The following is a 17,092-nucleotide window of genomic DNA, read 5'->3' as shown; positions in this document are numbered from 1 at the left end:
AGACCATGGTTCGGGGTCCAACCTGTCGGTGCCACTTTCCAGCACGGAGAAAACCCCGAGCAGCACCACAGATGTGCTGACCTCAGGCCATCCCAGCCGGGTCCATCCCTGCTCCCATCACATCTCCAGGCAGGATTCCCAGCCCGAGCCCTCTCCCCTGGCTGGAATGGCTGCTGTGGCCACCGCCTCAAAACCATTCCAGCAGGTCGGTCCCGGGAGCCGCGTTCCTCCCACCTGCGCCCATAAATCCTCCCTCCACCCAGAGCAAGGAAGTGATTTATACAGTGGAACAAATATTACAACGTTTGAGGAAAAATATAAAAAAAGTCACAAAAATCCATGCAGCTGGATTCCCCTCCCACGGGAACGGGGACTCGGTGACACTGGGATTTTGGGGCAGCGAGGGACACGCCAGGAAGAAGCCAGAAAGAATTGGGCTCTGGCGCTGCCAAACCACCTGGATGCGGGATGCACGCCGGAATCAGCCAGGGATCTGATCACCGTGTCCCCACACAGATCCCAAACCAGCGTGGAATGAGCTGGGGGGCTCCAGTCCCTCCTCGTGGAGCCCTGGGCTCTGTGGACACGAAGAAGGGGCTTCACTGCGGACGTCCCCATCCCTGCTCCCGGCCGAAATTCCCACCCGCGGCCCCGGAGCGGGCGGACGCGCTGTGTAGCGGGACATGGCGCTGTGAGAGCCACGTCCTTCTCCATCTCTCAATCACTCCACCAGCATTAATTCCCTAATTTAGCCCCTGGCAGCGATCCTCACCTTACCCACAGAGAAACTGAGGCTGGGGGAGGGAGAAGCCATTTGTCTCCGGGTAATGAGCTGGAAGCCAGATCCAGGATCACCCCCAGCTCGCAGGATAAGAGTCCCTGCTCCCGATCCAAAGCTTTCTATCTTAAGAGACAACATTATGATTTATGATTATCATTAATCAGCTTTGAAATGGAGTCCAGATTTTCCCAGAGTCCAGACCCTGGCTGTGACACTGGGCCCCGGACATCCCCCCACTGCCGGCGCTCCGCATCCCAGCGCCGGAGGGAGCGCCGGGAAGAGCCAAGGAACAATGGAAAACTGCAGATGGCAGCGGGATGAGCTGGGAGAGGCAGCGGTTGGGTGGCTGGAACTGGGGGCAACTGACCCCAGGAACCACCACGGAGAGGGGAAAGCTGGGAATGCCAGAAGAGCAGGCAGGGAAAGTCGGGAGCTGGCCCGAGGTGAAGGTCACTTGCGGCAGTGGGCGTTAGGAAGGCCAGCACTGGTTGGGCTGGGTGCTGCCTCCAGAGCACAGATCCTGCTCCCAAATCTGCTCCCAACTCTTCCAGTTTAGCCTTAAATCCCACCTCAAAGGGTCAGGAGCAATGCCAGGGCAGTGGCGGAGCACACGATCCTGGTGTTCCACAGCGCTCGGCACCCGCGCGGCTCCGGCCAAACCAATCCCCACGGTGATCCAACGGAGACATGGATGGAGCCTGGAGCCAGAAGCCATTTCTGCTCCTGACAGGCTTGGATTCTCTGTTGGAAACCACACGGGAGCACCATTTTGACCAGCATTTGCAGCCGGAGCCGGTGCCAGAATTCCCATGAGCCAGTGCCGTATCCGATGGCGGTTCCACAACAATGGGACGGGCACTGGGACAGTCACAGGCACAGCCTGGCAGGGCCACGGCTCCATCCTGAGCCCCTCAGCCAGAGCCAGAGGGCAGCAGGTTCTCCCAACCACCCGGCACGAAGCATCTTGAAAAAGCCAAGGAGGGAGCCTGGAGCGTTCCCAAGATGGACACCAAGCCCTGGAGCACGAGGCTGCTCCCGAGGGAAGATCCTTGCAGGGTTCAGGATAACGGTAACTTCCCAAATAAAGGACTTTGGAGACAACCCAGTCCTCACCCAAATCCCTCAGCAGCAACGTGGGGAGGGGACGGGGGAGAGCCCCCACCCTAAAACAGGGATCCCAGGGGCGGGAGAGCAGCCGGACACAAAAAAAGAGGGAATTCCAGTTAAAGGGTTTGTACAGGTGTTTTTAAAATGCAGAAAAAATGGTGGAAAGGCAGGAAAAAGCAGAGCAGAGCAACAGGAAAACTGAAACATCCAAATACCAAGAGGGAGGGAAACCCTGCGGGAGAGCATCTTTTCCCAGGGGCATCTATCCCACCTCCCACCCTACTCTCCTGGATGTCCTGCTGGATCGGTGCTGAGATCTGGGTGAAATTTGGGAAAAGCCCCTTTGGAAGGGTCGGCACATCGGCCCTGGCTCGGGCAGCTCCGGCGCCGTGTCGGGTAAAAACAAAACCCAGTTTGTGGGTACAATGTGAGAAGAAGGGTCGGTGAGCAAACCAGGAAGGTTTGTGGGATGGGAAGCAGGGAGCTCCAGCGGAAAGGCCTGGATATGGAAAAAGCTGATATTCCTGGTGCGAAAGGGGAGAGGGGCTGACAAAAGGTCCTTTAGATTCCAGGGAGAAGGGAAAATAACCACGGCTGTATGGCACAAAAGCACCGACCATTCCAAAATAACCTTGGAATAAAAACGCCCATCCCAGAGCAGGGCTGCTCCGCCAGCACAGGGTGGGGACGGAGGGATGGAAAAGGACACACGGACACGGCCCGGGTGGCTCCACCAACCCACCCCGGCACCGCTGGGGCTGTGCCGGCATCTCCCGGCCCTTTGGAAGCCGGGTACCCCCAGCCCCCCCTGCGCCGTCCCGGGGGGCTCTGCCCCGCATTTTTCCACTCAATTTCCTTCCCGCGTTGGCAGGAGATAAATCCCTCTGCCGAGGCAGGCGGCCGGAACGGCAAAGCCAGCAGTGCCAAGTTTAATAAGCAACCCTGATCGAGAATCCAGATAATAATTGGGATTATCGAGCTGGCTGGGAAAGAGCTTCCTCAGCTCCTGACAGCACCAGCGCCCAGCACCAGGGTGACAGTGACACCCGTGGGGTCCCCAGCAGGGCTGGGACACTGACGGGAGACTGGGATACAGCCGGGATGCTCCCGAGGAGCAGCGGGAGCTGATCCATCGTTTAATACTGAAATCAAATCAGAATCATAAACCCCTTTTTGGGTGCTCAAGGCACAAGGGAGCCTGCGCCCCCAAAATCCCATGGGAAGACCCCAGGGGTCCCAGCTCCATCCCCACCTCTGCAGGAGCTTCCCTGCATCCCGATTTTGGGGGGGTGGGACACACAGAGCCGGCGCCGTCCCAGCGCCTGCAGAGAAGCTCAGCCGCCGGAATAATCCCGTCGCGGTTGGATTTTGTGCAGGGCACGAGGTCCAGGGGCTTTTTTTCCTCAGTGGAAACAGGATTGGAAAAGGAAAGAATTGGGATTTTTTCAAGTTCTCTACAGGGTCAGGTTGATTTTATTTTACTGCAAATATAAATAGGGTTTTTGATAAATAATTAAAAAAAAAAAAAAAAAAAGGCAGTCTAAATAAAACCCCCCTGGAAGACACGGCACGGAATCCAGAATCCTGGCAGGAATCGCTGTAGCCGGGCTGAGTGCTCTGGAATATTTGTATTTGCTGTCTAAACACTTTATCTCTTTCCCAGCACATGGGTGAGTTTTGCTCCCATGTAATGTTCAAGGAAAAATAAACCGAGACGGATAATTCCTCCTCTCCTGCAGGGGGGAAAAAAAAAAATCGGACCAAACTTGGTTGTATTGGGGGGAAACAGCAAAATATTTCCAGGGAAATTCAGCCGAACGCCAAGGAAACAGATGGAGGAGGCGATTGGGATGCGGCAGGAGGAGGAAGCTGGGGATGGAATGGGGTTTCCCCATTCCCAGCCATTAAAAACCCCCATTGCCATTTATTCCCCTTTTTTCCCCAAGTCGGCCGCGCTGGGAATCGAAGCCGGGAGAGGTTCGGGTTTGGCACAAAAAATCCAAAATAATCCAAAGTTGGATTCCTGGGGGATTTCAGGGGTGGTGGGGAAGGAGTTGAAACAAAAAGTCCATTCCTGGAGTCAAACAAAACCAAAAAAGATATTGAGTGATGGTGTAAAACTCTGCGGATCCTGGGAACGCCTCGGCAGCGCGGTGGGAATGCCGGGGTGGAAATGCCGGTGGTGGGAATACCGGTGCCAGCATCCACAGGGAGCGGCGGCTCCAGGTCCAGCACCAGGCTGGTGTTTGGTGGGACCGACCTGGCACGGGCAGCTCCAGTGCTTGCACGGACACCCACATGTGCCTGGAGGTCACGGCTGCAGGGAAAACAGGAAAATCCAACAAAACAAGGCCGGAGCAGCTGGAAACATCAAGGAAAGTGGAAAACTGGGAGGTCAGGAAGAGCTGATGTGCTGAGGGAGCGTAGGGATGCATCCCACAGGATCCCACCACGGCACAGGTGTATCCCGCGGGATCCCACCACGGCACAGCCCCACCAGGACGTGGCTCGGCCCCGCGGCCGTTCCTCTCCCAGCAGCGGCATCACTTGCTGCTCCTCTGCCTCACCGGCGCCTTGGGAAGCAAACACGGGAAGAGGGGAAAGATTTAAAAGGAGAGGAATCAAAAAAACCAAGAGTCTAAATCCCTGTTTCCACATCCCTCTCCCTTCATTAACGACCCAAAGGAAATCGTCGAATGGATCTGAGGAGGGCTCGGAATGGGAGCGTGGATCTCCCTGCCCCGGCGCTGATTTGGCTTCACCAGAGCCCAGCGCCACGGATCCCGGGCTTTGTCGCGCAGCTGGAGATGGATCCATGGGCAAGCTGGGCCGGACGGGGTGATCCCAAAACTGCCAGCACCTCCGACCCCTTGGAGAGGCTCACTCTGGACCCCTCAGTGCCCCGGGCACCCGCCAAGGGCACAGGGAAGGGGAACTCATTCCCCCGTCTTCATTATTATTCCAGGGAGTAAATTTTCCTCCTTTGGAATGATTTCCCCCACTGTTGTTGCTTTGAGCGCCTCGTCCCCCTCTGAAGTTCGGGACCCCCCACCCCGTGCGGGGGCACAAAAGCACGGCTTCAATCGGAGCAGGGCGGAGGTGGGGGCTTTCCCAATCCCTTTGGAGAAGGATCCTTTTTTCCCCCCATCACGTCTGCGGCACATGGAGGAGCCACAGGAGCCGCCGCAACCCCGAGGGACACGCGGGATGTTCCAGGGGCAGAGCAGGATCCAGGATGCAGAGCCCAAAGTTCTGCTCCGCATCCCAGCGGGGACAAGGACACTCCTGGACACTGCTTGGCTCCCTCCAGCCAAAGTGGCGAATCCCATCAGGATCAGGGCTCATGCCAGTCTCTCGCTGAGGGATGGAATAAAAGGTCAGGATGGGATAAGGTCAAGAGGGAAGCAGCAAAGTGGAGCAGGATTTGTCCAGCACACGGATGGGATAAGCTCCGAAGACCCCTGGTTTAAGCACCACCTCCAAAATGAAGGATGTGCCCTAAAAGTGACACCTGGCCCAGATGGGGCACCGGGAATGCTCCCAGGCTCCGAGCACCAGCACAGCCCCGCCTCGCCAAAATCCACGGGGCTTTGATTTCTCCCCGGGTTTGGGGCTCAACAAGAAAATTTTGGCAAAACCACTTCCCAGTTGCCCTTTGGGATGAAGCTCCAGGCCGGCAGCTCCATGGCCGTGGATCTCTCCACTGCCAGCCCCAATTCACACCGTGGAGGCGGCACAGCCGAAGCCATCAGTTGACCCCGGCGGTGACCCCGGCGGTGACCCCAGCCCTGCCCTCACCCCCCTCCCAGCACAGCCCCTTCACATCCCCCCACAGCCCCTGCTCCACTCGGCTTTTGAGCCGGGAGTCTCATTAGGAGGTAATTAGCTCCGGAACAATGGGAAGCTCTTTAGCAGCCCAGGCACAGCAGCAGCAACAAGCCAAGGGGGATCGAGGGAGGAGAAATAAATAAATAACAACACTGTGACCACCCGGGAACAAGCCAGGACAGAGCAGGGACACGGTCCGGGCTCCATCCCACTGCCCTGCTCTCAGCCTCGTCCCTTCCCGCTTTTCCTGCCGGGATCAAAGCAGCACTGGTGCATCCCACGCCCTAACGGCCCCATGGGCGCCGTGCCCCTGACACAGCTCCCAGCCAGCCAGGGGGAACAGCCACGGGGTCCCCAAAAACGGAAGGGTTGAGCTGGTGGCAAAGAGTCTGGACCCACAGACAGCCCTAAACACAGCCCTGGCTTTGGAGGGGGTTCAGAGACGCCTCCGGAGTTCAACTGGCAAAGGCCGAAGTGGCCACCGGCTCACCCCGACACTTCTCCGGTTCTGGAGAATCATGGAATCGTTTGGGTTGGGAAAGAGCTCCAAGATCATTGATTCCAGGCAATAATCTGGCCTGGATCCTTGGAGAATGGCGCTTCCCCCTGCACTTGCAGAGGCCAAACAGGGCCTGGTCCTGTTTTTGGGATGGATCTCCAAGCGGAGGGAAGCGGCCGGACATTGGGATGAGCATCGGGTCACGGCAAAGGGGGAAAAGGAATTTAAATTCCTCTTAGGGGCTGAAGCTAACAGCGCTCCGAGCTGCTCGCCTTCCTTAAATCCCATAAAATCCAACGAAGCAGGGCAGGATCTCTGCCCCGAGTGGGGAAAACCAGCTCGGATCAAAACGGAGCCTCAGAAATCATGATTAATATCTAACACAAAAGAACCGAAATTGTCACCATCAGGAACAAGGAGCTATTTAAGGAACAATTGCTGCAATTTTCCAGCCAACCCAGCAGCTGAACCTTGTCAGGCACAGGCAGGTACGGCTCCAGCCAGCTCCTGATGCGGCACTGGGATGGACACAGCTGGACAGACGGACGGACCTGTGCCTGGAGCCAGGTAAACCCACAGCCAGGGACATGCCGGAGCCCCCAGGTAGGAATTCCAGGGGAATGTCACACAGGGGTGGCACAGCATTGCCACACAGGGGGGGTTCTGGCACTGGGTTATTTGTGTGTGTAAAGTGTATTTGGGGGGTGGGGGGTGAATAAACACCCACATAAATAAATAAATATATAATTTATATCATACCTATAAATACATTTGTATATAAATATCTATAAATCTGTATGTTTCCAAGGTACCTGAGGGCATCTCTCACCCCCTGCACCGTTCCCACTGCCCACCCTCTGCGTGTCCCACCCCCACCAGGACACCCCGGGATCTGGGGGTGGTCCTGGGGACCGTCTGACCCTCCAGCAGCTCCGCATGCCCCCAGCCCATCCTCACATTAGGATGCGGCGCATGGCCGGCATTTGGATACCAAATGTGCAACCAGCAGGGAATGTAATTGCGGTCCCTGGAAAGGGACAGGCGGAGACGGAGACGGGCACGGAGAGAGAATCCTGTCAGCGACGCCGGCCCGGTGGTGTCTGCTCTCCATTAACCACTCGCCGCAGCCCTGGGCTGGTGAGGAATTGCTAACACGGCTTAACGGGCTGGAAAAGAGGGGTGGGAAGGGCTGGGAGTGATCTCGGCACAAAGGGAGAACAGAAGGAGGAAAACTAAAAGAGCAGAGATTGCACAGGATGAGGCCGAGCGCTGGCACACCCAAACACCCGGCACCGCTCTGGCACCCCGAGAGGGGACTCGGCCCGATGGTGACACAGGAACAACCCGAGTGCCAGGGCTAAATTCACATTAAAATCACTCCAAGGGGGGAGCGGGGCATGATTCTTTCAGAGGCTGATGTGGGCCCCAGTACGATGCCCGTGGGAGCAGAGAGGGAGGACACAGAGAACTGGGGACATGTAGCAATGGGGGTGACCCCAAAAGTCCCAGCCAGAGCCAGGACACAGAGGTTTGGGGATCCAGCCCCACTCCAACATGGAGACATGGGTGGGATCCCCCCAAGCTGAGCCCTCTTGCTCAGCCACCCCTCTGCAGCACCAAATTGCCCTGGAAAAATCATCGTCTTTGCTCCCTTGATGGGGAGGTGGCACACACAACCACCAGCGGCCTGGCCACAGCCCCTCGTGACACACAGGTGGGCAAGTTGGCCCTGGCTTGGGTGGTCAGTGGGTCACGGTCACGGCCATGGCTTTCCTGGCCACGGGCACCAAGCTCTGGGCTCTCGGACAAAGCACCAGCAACCGGCAGGCGCCGGGGCTGCAGCTCCAGGAGATGGGAATGCAGGAAAAAAAGGGAACAAAATCCAATGGGATTGGGAACACAATCCAAATCCCCTCCAAGATGTGCCCCCTTCACCCCAACCCCACCACCCCTGTGGCACGGGCACCTTGCCTCTCAAAGGACCCCCCAAAGTCCTGCCCTGCCGTCAACCGCTGGCCCCGAGCATCACCGAGCTCTGCAAATCCCCCTGCTAGGAACCATTTCTCCGGTTCCCGATCCCAGGATTGGGGAGTGCAGAGGAGCAGAACAGAAATCCCAGCTGTGCTCACAAACCACACTGAAAAATAATACAGAAATCAGCAAAAGAACCGTTCGGAGGCAGCGCCGTGACCTCAGCGTTAAACCAGGCCACGGGCACGATCCCGCCCGGTCCCAGGGATCTGTGCCGTGAACGGAGGGAGGAAAACCCCTGGCACTTTGCACATTCCCGCTGTGGATCCAGCACACGGCAGTGACAGCGGGATTGCTGCAGGAACACCGACCAGCATTCGGGAATGACGATTCCCTGCCTGTCACCCGGCTGTCAGCAGAGCGGGGGACGGGAACAAATCCCAAACCCTCTGCCCTTCCTCGGCCTTCCAGCATGGCCATGAGGCCACAGGTCAGGATCACAGGACTGGAGACCTTCTGAGGACAGGTCACTCCTTCCCACAGACCTTTTCACCCGTAGCACAGAGGTTTTCCCAAATCCCTGATTTTTTGCCGCGTGTTGCGGTGCCGCGCGCAGAGACATCCACCCTAAACCTGCTGTGCTGTGGGGGGCAATGGGGGCCAAAACTGGACACCCCAACCCTCTGGTGATGCTGCACACTCCAGGACACCCGGATCGACCCGCTTGGCTCCCAAGGCAGATCCACCCTGGAATCCTACGGGCGAGCGGCTCCCGCACCACCAGCTGGAAAACACGGAGTGACGGCGGGGAGAGCCCTGCTTGTGCTGCCGGACCCCTGCCCACCGTGCTGGACCCCTGCCCGTGGTGCCAGACCTGGGAAGAGCCCCAAGATCCCATCCATGGATGGCATCCACGACCAATGGATCCACCCGCACCCGGCCCGGCCACAGCCAACGGATTCACACCCGGAGAGCGACCATCGGCAGCGCCTGTACGTGCCACGGAGCAAAAATCCACACTTCCACACGGTACCGAAACTGCCCGTTATTATATAATTCCACGTTCATCATCCTTCGTTTTTTTCCCGGATAACCCAGGAGTTCCATCCAGCCAAACGGTTTCCCAGCGCATCCTCATGAAACCATTTAAAAATAAAAATAAACCTTGTAAATCCACAGCGAGTGGTTAAATCTCTCCCCAGAACAGGGAAATTGCAGCATCCCGAGGTACCACTTATTTTTAATTTAGCCCCAATTACGAAATATAGAATTATTCTAATCTGGGCAAATCATATCGACCATGAGATTTATTCCTGTCCTTTATAAAATACAGATTGCTGTATAAACCTGAGGAAAAATATTTAGCGGCAGAGAAGGTCTGTGGGTTCAAACAGGGCATTTTAACCTTGGGTCTTTTCTCCTTTTTTTTTTTAACCCCTTTTTATTTCCCCCTCACTAAATGAGGTGTTGGCGAGGGGGGAAAAAAAAGAATGAAAATGAGAGACCAGAAAAAGCATAAATACGTTTTTTCCTTCATTTTTAAGAATGAGACGGTCTTGTAGTAACTCCAGAGACAAAATAAACCCACCGCTGGGTTCAAAAAGGGAATAAGCAGGAAACTCAATGGCAATTTCAATCTTTGCAACCCCTAATAAATTGCCTCGAATTCCGAGAGCCGAAGGCGCAGGCAGGGAGCGCTGGCGACACGGGGCGCTCCCACATTGGGGAAATTTGGGTCACATCCCGGAGCCAGGCGCTGCGGACGTGCCTGCTGAACCCACCAGCCATTGTCTGCTCTTCCCTCCCAGCCCCTCATGCTTCCCTCCGCTCCATTTTATTTCCCCCCCCGACCCCGCTCCTCGAAAATATTTTCCCTGCCAACAGCAGATTTAGAAATATATAAATATATAAACGTATATGGAATAACGATCCACCGTGGGTTTTTCGAGGAGAAATTCTCGGCGGCGTCTACGAGGGGGCGAAGGGGATGGAGCCGACGCCATCACCGGTGTCGGGTCCCGGGACGCCCATCACCAACGGCCAAGGGGCTACTTTTGGCTGTTGGCACCACCATTGGAACCCTTGGGTGCCAAATCCCATCCCCAGGAACCCTTGGGTGCCAAATCCCAAACGTCAGAACCTTTGGGCGCCAAATCCCAGCCACAGGAACCCTTGGGTGCCAAATCCCAGCCACCGCCCCAACCGCCCTCATCTCCGGGATGCCAGAGTTGGACCGGGGGGGGGCCCTCACACATGTTTGGCATTTGGGAGAACAAAAGCAAAGAGCCCAAAGTGTGGCAGCTGGGGGGGGGGGGGGAGCACCAGGAGCCGAAACCAAAAACTTCGCAATGGGCAAAAAAAAAAAAAAAAAATTAAAAAAAATGTATAATTCCCTGGCTCTTACAATCCCCCACAAAAATGTGAGGGAGATAATAAAATCCATATGCACCGCGGGCGGCCCGCGGCGCAGGCACCGCCGCCAAGGCACCGCCACCAAGGCACAAAGGGACGGGCTCGCCCCAATTTCGGGGCGGCGAGAGGGGCACGGGTGGGTCCCCCCAAAGGCACGTGTGGAGGTTGGACGGGCACCGGGTGCTGCTGAGGGTCCTCGGCCCCGCGCGTGTCCCAGCGTCGAAACACCGCCGGGAACTTTGCCCAAGTGCGCCGGTGTCATCGAGGGAGAGAAGGTGCCACCGAGGGTCCCCTCATGGATGGCAGCAGGGGATGAGGCACCCGGTGCTGGAGGAGCCGCCTCACGTCGCTGGCAGCCCAGGGGACGAGGACCAGGCCACGCCGTGCCCTACGAGGCCACTCATCACGCAGGGACCGAGGGGGACAAAGAACCCCCCGTTTGACCCAGAAAACAGGGCAGCCCAAAGCCGGGGGCCACAGGGGCAGCAGCACCCACAGAGCTCATCCCTCGCCGCTCACAGACAGTGCCAGGCTCGGGAGAACTTTGAGGAATTTTGGGGTTTGATGGCTGGTTTTTTGTTTTTACAGGAATCCCCACAAACGGGCCCGTTCAGAGCCCAAGGGGTGTCCCCACGGGGTGGGTGGGGGGTCCCGAGGGTCCCAACCACCTGAACATTCTCAGAGCAGAATTCCTCCTGCTCCCAACTCACCAACAGTTTTTGGTTCTTCAAAATCATGAACAAAGAAATACGAGAGAAACGAAACTCTTGTCCCCCGCAAAAAAAACCACTTGGTAGGGAAAAACCAGACAGAAAAATCGAAATTCCAACTGGAGTCAGGAAACGAAGCCAACTGTGGGTATTGTGCTTCCAGGATGGGAATGACCCGGGAGCAGCAGGGCCGGGCATCCCCAGCTCCGCAGTCCCCCTGCCCCCCTCAGGCCCGTTTTGCCTTTTTCCCCCCAAATCGCTCTTTCCGACCCCCCCCCCTCCTCCGCAGCCACCGCTTTGGGCGGATTTAGGGGTTTTTTTCGCAGAACCTTCATCCCGGGAGAGGGACCGGGGGGGGGACGGGGTGGCGGGGGGAGGAACTTGAACTTCCCCGAAGTTGGGCGCGGAGGGGCCGAGCCGCAGCCCCCGCCGCCCGCTCCCCCCCGCCGCCCCCGGGAACGCGCCCCGCGCCCGGCGCTGCTCCTGGCGCTGCCGCAGCCCCCGGGGACGGTCCGCCGGGGGCTCCGCGGGAACTTTCGGGGGAGGGACCCCCGGGGACCACCCCCCTCCCCAGGGCCGCCCAGCCCGTTCACCGGAGCCCACCGGGGCCTCGAGGGGGACCCGACCCTCCACGGGCGGCGGCGGCCGCTGTCACCGGGCGGCGGCAGGCGCTCACCGGGTGTGCGTGCGGGGGGAAACACCGACTGGAACTCGGGCGCCAAGGCCGCCCCCGCCGCCCCCCGCCTCACCTGGGATTGCTCCGGTTCCAGTAGACGGCGAACCGGTCCGAGATAACTTTCCCGGTCTCGTCGGTCCAGACGCAGACGCCGAGGAGCGCGGCGAGCAGCGCGGCCGCCCCGCAGCGCACCATCGTCCCGGCGGGCGGCGGGCGCGGCTCCGGCCGCTTCACGGGGCGGCGGGGCCCTGGGGCCGGCCGGGGACGGCGGGCGGGCGGCGGGCGGCGGCGGCGGCGGGCGGGCGCCCAGCCCTCACCATCGCCCGCGGCCCCGGGCGCCGTCAGCGGGGGGACTCGGGGACGGCCGCGGTGCGGCGGCGCCGGGGCAGCCGCATCCCGCGCTCGGGCGGCGGGGACCGGCCCGGTTGCCGCGGCGCCCCGGGATCGCCCCGGTACCGGGAACCTTCCCCCCCCCCACCACCACCTCCCGCGCCCGCCCCCCCCCCCCCCCCCGCGCCCAACTTCGGCCAAGTTCCTCCGAGCCCCGCGGCGCCGCCGCCGCCGCCCGGTACCGAGCCCCCGGTGCTGCCGCCGCACCTGCGGGCTCAGCCCCGGGCCCCGCCGCGGGCTGCTCCGCCCCGGGGACACCGGAGAGACAAAGGCCGGGCCGGGAGGCCGCCGCTCGCTCAGTGCCGCCGCGCCATGCTGCGCCCGCCGCCCGCGCCCCCCGCCCGGGACCGCCCCCGCGCCGGGACCGCCCCCGGGCCCGGCCCCGCCCCGGGCCCCGCCCCCGCCGCGCGCCGGCCCCGCCCCCGCCCCGCCTCTGACACATTGTTGCCACCGGCGGCCGCGCGCGCGCCCGGCGCGATCCCAGGGCGGGGCCCCCGCGCGCTCCCGCGGCCACGCCCCGGCGGGGGGGGGGGGGGGGTCTGCGAAGAGGGGGGGGGGTCACACCGGGGGGGGGGGGGGGAACGAACCGGAACCCCCGGGGAAGGGGAGCTGCATGGGGGGGTTACAGCGATCGGCTTGGGGGGGGTCTTTGGAAAGGGAGGGGTCGCACCGGGTGGGCTGAGGGGCTTTGGAAAGGGGGGGGGGGTGTCACACCGGCGGGGGGGTCTTTGGAAGGGGAGGGGTCACGCTGGCAAAGCGGGGGGGCTTTGGGAAGGGAAGCGGTTCACTGGCAGGGGATTGGGATTTTGGAAGGGGGGGTCACATGGGTGGGTGGGGGGAGTTTGGAAGCAGGAGGGAGGTTGGGGGTCCTTTACCTTGAGGAAGGGATGCGTTGATGGGGGGGGTTGGGGTGCCCGGGGGGTGATGGGGGGGGATATGTGACGGAGGGGCAGTCAGGGGCTTGCGCTGGAGGGGACGGGGATGGGGACATGTCCTGTGACCCGCAGGTGCCAAGGAAAGACAGACAGATGGACAGTGACACAGAGAGTCCCCCCCTCAGCAGGGACATTTTTTCACCTCTGATCCAAGGATAAATTAATGTGTTAAGGGATCACTCTGCTTTGTCAAAATCTTGGAAAACAGTGATGGGAATAACACAAAGCCCTGGAGCTGCTGTGGGGCCATGTCTGGCTCTGGGAAGGACAGAGCTTGGGGAGAACAGGGAAAATCCAGTGGGATTTTTGGTCACAGCTGTGCCTCCCAGCCACATCCCTGAACAAGGACACCCCACAGCCCTGGAGTCACATCCCCGAGCAAGGACACTCCTCTTGGGCTGTCCGGGGGGGCTGGTCCTCGCTGGACAGGACCTGCTCTGCTCCCAGACCCCCCCAGGTCCCCCCAAATTTCAAAAACTGTTTCAGAGGGATGAGTGGACACAGGTGGATCCCAGATCCTCCTCCCTGATCCTGGAATGTCTCCCTGGGTGTCCTGGATTGTCCTCCCGGGTGCTTAGGTCCCCCCTGAGCTCCTCGGAGCCAGAGCTGGCTCGCACCAGAATTCCTCAGGTGCCTCCAGATGCAAAGACACTTCCAGTTGGATTCACAAAGCACCAAGGTGCCCATTAAGTCCATCAGGAGGAGCAGTTCCAGCACATCCCGCTGCCCGTCCTTCTGCTCAGCATCCAAATATCCCTGTAAATCCATCTCCATCTCATGAGCTCTTTGGAGTTTGTCCGTGCTAAAAGGGAGGGAGCGGCCCGGTGTAAAACACCTTCAGCACCACACGGAGAGGTGGGATATAAATAAAATATGGATCCTCCTCATTATTTATTTAGCAAATCTATTTAGGAAAAACTCCACGGACTGCGGGGCTCCACATCCCTCCCCCCGCCCCAAAGGAAAACAAATAAAAACCAAATTATTTTGGAATAATGCCACCAGAGCATCCTCCCGCGCCGCAGCTCCATCAAGGTTATCCATCTCCTCATCCCGCTCCCATCAGGATCCGTCTCCATCAAGCCCCCGACAGCCAATCTCCCTCCTGTCAGCGGACGCTGCCATAAACCCGGACACTTGTCTGTCAACTTCATTTGTTTCCATTTCTCCAGCCAAGCCACTAAAAGCCTTTCCGGGCTCTCCGGGAGGCCCGGCCGTGGTTTCTCCCAGCTCGGGGACAGAGACAGGAGCCCCAGCAGAGCCAGATTCCAGGGGCAGCTCCAGGGGCACGGCAAAATCCGGAGCTGCCACCTCACAGAGCGATCCCATCAGTGTTTGTGGATTGGGGAATGGGAACGATCCAAAGGGCGCCGTGCTGGCCAAGGGGTTGAGGTGACGGGTCACCAGTGGGTACTCACTGGCGGGAGATTCCCAGTGCATCCCAGTTCAACCCAGTATATCCCAGCTCGGCCCAGTGCATCCCAGCTCGGCCCAGTCCAACCCAGTGCATCCCAGCTCGGCCCAGTGCATCCCAGCTCGGCCCAGTCCAACCCAGTACATCCCAGCTCGGCCCAGTGCATCCCAACTCATTCCAGTCCAATGCAGTACATCCCAGCTCAGTTCTACCGGAGCTGCAGGGGATCACAGATTAAATCCCCTGGGAATGGGGTGATCCCATGCTGGGATCAGGCAGGAGCAGCCCCACACCCGCTCCGGCGCGTTCCCTCCCAGCCAGGATCGGTCCCAACCTGTCCCTGCCCCAGGCGAGGTGGGGGCCCAGCCCTGCTTTGCATGGAACGACTTCTCCTTCCCCACTCCTGGTAACGGGAAGGAAAACGTTTTCCAGGATTTTTCTGGCTTCTCCAAACAGCACCGGGTTGTTTTTCTTACCAAACAAAACCAACTATTTGCCTTAATTACTGCAAATCCTGTGATTTCCAGCCCCCAGCTCCATGCAGGGGGCAAGGCTGGATGCAGGGAGGGATAATTCACACCCGCCTTCCTCTGCATTAATTGGATCGGTCAGGAAATTATGGAAAATATTTGCTACCGACAGAAAAAACCCTTCCCACTAAAAAGGCGAGGAGTCACAGGGAAAGGGCTGGGAAGCGCCCGAGCAGAGCAGAGCCAGGCTGCTGGGAATGGAGCTGCAACAGGGAAAAAAAGGGGACTCGGGTGGGTCCCTTGGAGCTTCCCAAACTGGAAGGGATTGGTGTGACGGGAAATCCCAGCTGGCAGCAGGATCCGGATGCCCGGCATGGAGGCAAGAGAGTGGTGCTGATGCCCCCAGCCGAGGGATCCTTGGCATTATGTGGCATCCACAGGCACCAGCCCCCATCCCCAGGCTCTGACCCCATCCACAGGCACCGACCCCCAAATGCCAGGGATGGGCCCATCCCTCGGGATCCCCAGGCTCACAGGGCTGGGGGACAGCGCTGGGGACATCCATCAATGTGGCTGGACTGTGGCACAGCTCCAGCTCCCAGGTTTTGCTCCCTGGAGCCGCCCAGGTTCCCTGAGCTCCCAGGTTATTCAGGAAACCAACCAAGCTGCCACCGAGGTGCAGAACTGCAAAACCTCACAAATATACCCCAAATGCGGGTGCGCCCGGAGCTCCTGTGTGGCCCCCCAGGATCCTGGGCAGTGTCGAGGGGGACTCCAGCAGGATGCGAGAGAGCCACAACCTGCGGCTCAGGGTGGGAACCCGGGAACACCCAAACCCCTCCCGCAGCCTGGGCATGAAACACGCCTCGCCCGGGGCCGTTCACACCTTCCCGCAGCAGCACCGGGCACGTTCTGCCGCCTCATCCGATGCTCGTTAAAAACACCCAGCCCTAAAATCCAGCTGCGGATAAATCCTTCCCACGCCGGAGCCGTGCTGCCCACGAGAGAGCGCGGCTCCCCCCGACTCGGTGGCATTTGGTGGCTACTGTCCCTCGGCCACCGGGGACGGTGGTACCGGAGCGCTCGCTTGCAGCAGCGTCCTCAAAGCAATTTCCAAACATGAATTAATCCACAGCCCTTTCGCGAAGGGGGCGGGAGCGGCGCAGGAACGGCACCTGGATACCAGCGCAGCCGACACCTGGAAAACCAGCCGGGAAGCCGCCAAGGGCCAAAATCCTGCCAAAATCCTGCGGTTTCGCCCCAAAGCTGAGGCGGCGGCGGCGGAGAAGCAGCACCGCATTGCTTAGGCAATACCCCCCTCTAGTGCCGGTGCCCCTCGCGGCCCCCCGGGGCTGTCACCGTGCACTCGGGTCGCCGCTAACGCGACACAGCCCCGACCCCTGGTTGGATTGGGGGAATTGATCACCCGGGAAAACAAAGGACCCCCCCCCAGACCACAGCTCCGCAGCCCACCCAGCCCCACAACCCTGCAGCCCCCAGTCCCCCCAGTCTTGCATCCCCTCAGTCCTGTAGCCCCCGACCCCATAACCTTGTAGCCCCCAGCACCGCAGCCCCCAGCCCCCCCAATCCGGCATCTCCCCAACTCTGCAGCCCCCCAGTCCTGTACCCTACAGTCCCGCAACCCCCAGCCCCCCAAACCCTGCAGCTCCCCAGCCCCGCAGCCCTCTGGGGACAAGCAGCTGAACAGCCGAGAGCTTTGGGGAGGGTCTGCAGCCCCTCATCCCTCTGGGGAACCCCCATCCCTGCACAAACCATTCCCAAAGCCCCATTAAGGGCGCTACAGGGACACAGCGCGGTGCCACGGCCACCGTGTCCCTCTCCCACGGCCACCGGCCCTGCAGGCCGGCCTGAAGCCCCCGACCCCAAGGCCCCCGCTGC

General features: G+C 59.9%; 1 protein-coding gene and 1 long non-coding RNA gene across 3 annotated transcripts in view; one reads left to right on the top strand and one right to left on the bottom strand.

Annotated features, from left to right (window-relative positions):
* EFNA2 (ephrin A2) overlaps positions 1-12,210 on the bottom strand; it is a 40,964-nt gene extending 28,754 nt beyond the window's left edge. For both annotated transcript variants that reach the window (XM_048288299.1, XM_048288300.1), the window contains exon 1: positions 12,058-12,210. In XM_048288299.1, the coding sequence (XP_048144256.1) occupies positions 12,058-12,179 (122 nt within the window). In that variant the 5' untranslated portion in view covers positions 12,180-12,210. The remainder of the gene's footprint in view (positions 1-12,057) is intronic.
* LOC125318004 lies at positions 6,222-9,362 on the top strand. Its single transcript, XR_007200240.1, has 2 exons — positions 6,222-6,818; positions 7,024-9,362. It is a non-coding gene; the product is annotated as an uncharacterized LOC125318004 (long non-coding RNA).
* Positions 12,211-17,092: the final 4,882 nt, after the last annotated feature.

This window comes from Corvus hawaiiensis, chromosome 28 (assembly GCF_020740725.1).
Source record: "Corvus hawaiiensis isolate bCorHaw1 chromosome 28, bCorHaw1.pri.cur, whole genome shotgun sequence".
NCBI lineage: Eukaryota > Metazoa > Chordata > Aves > Passeriformes > Corvidae > Corvus > Corvus hawaiiensis.
Note: the sequence above shows the minus strand (reverse complement) of the source record. Positions and strands in the feature narration are given on the sequence as shown.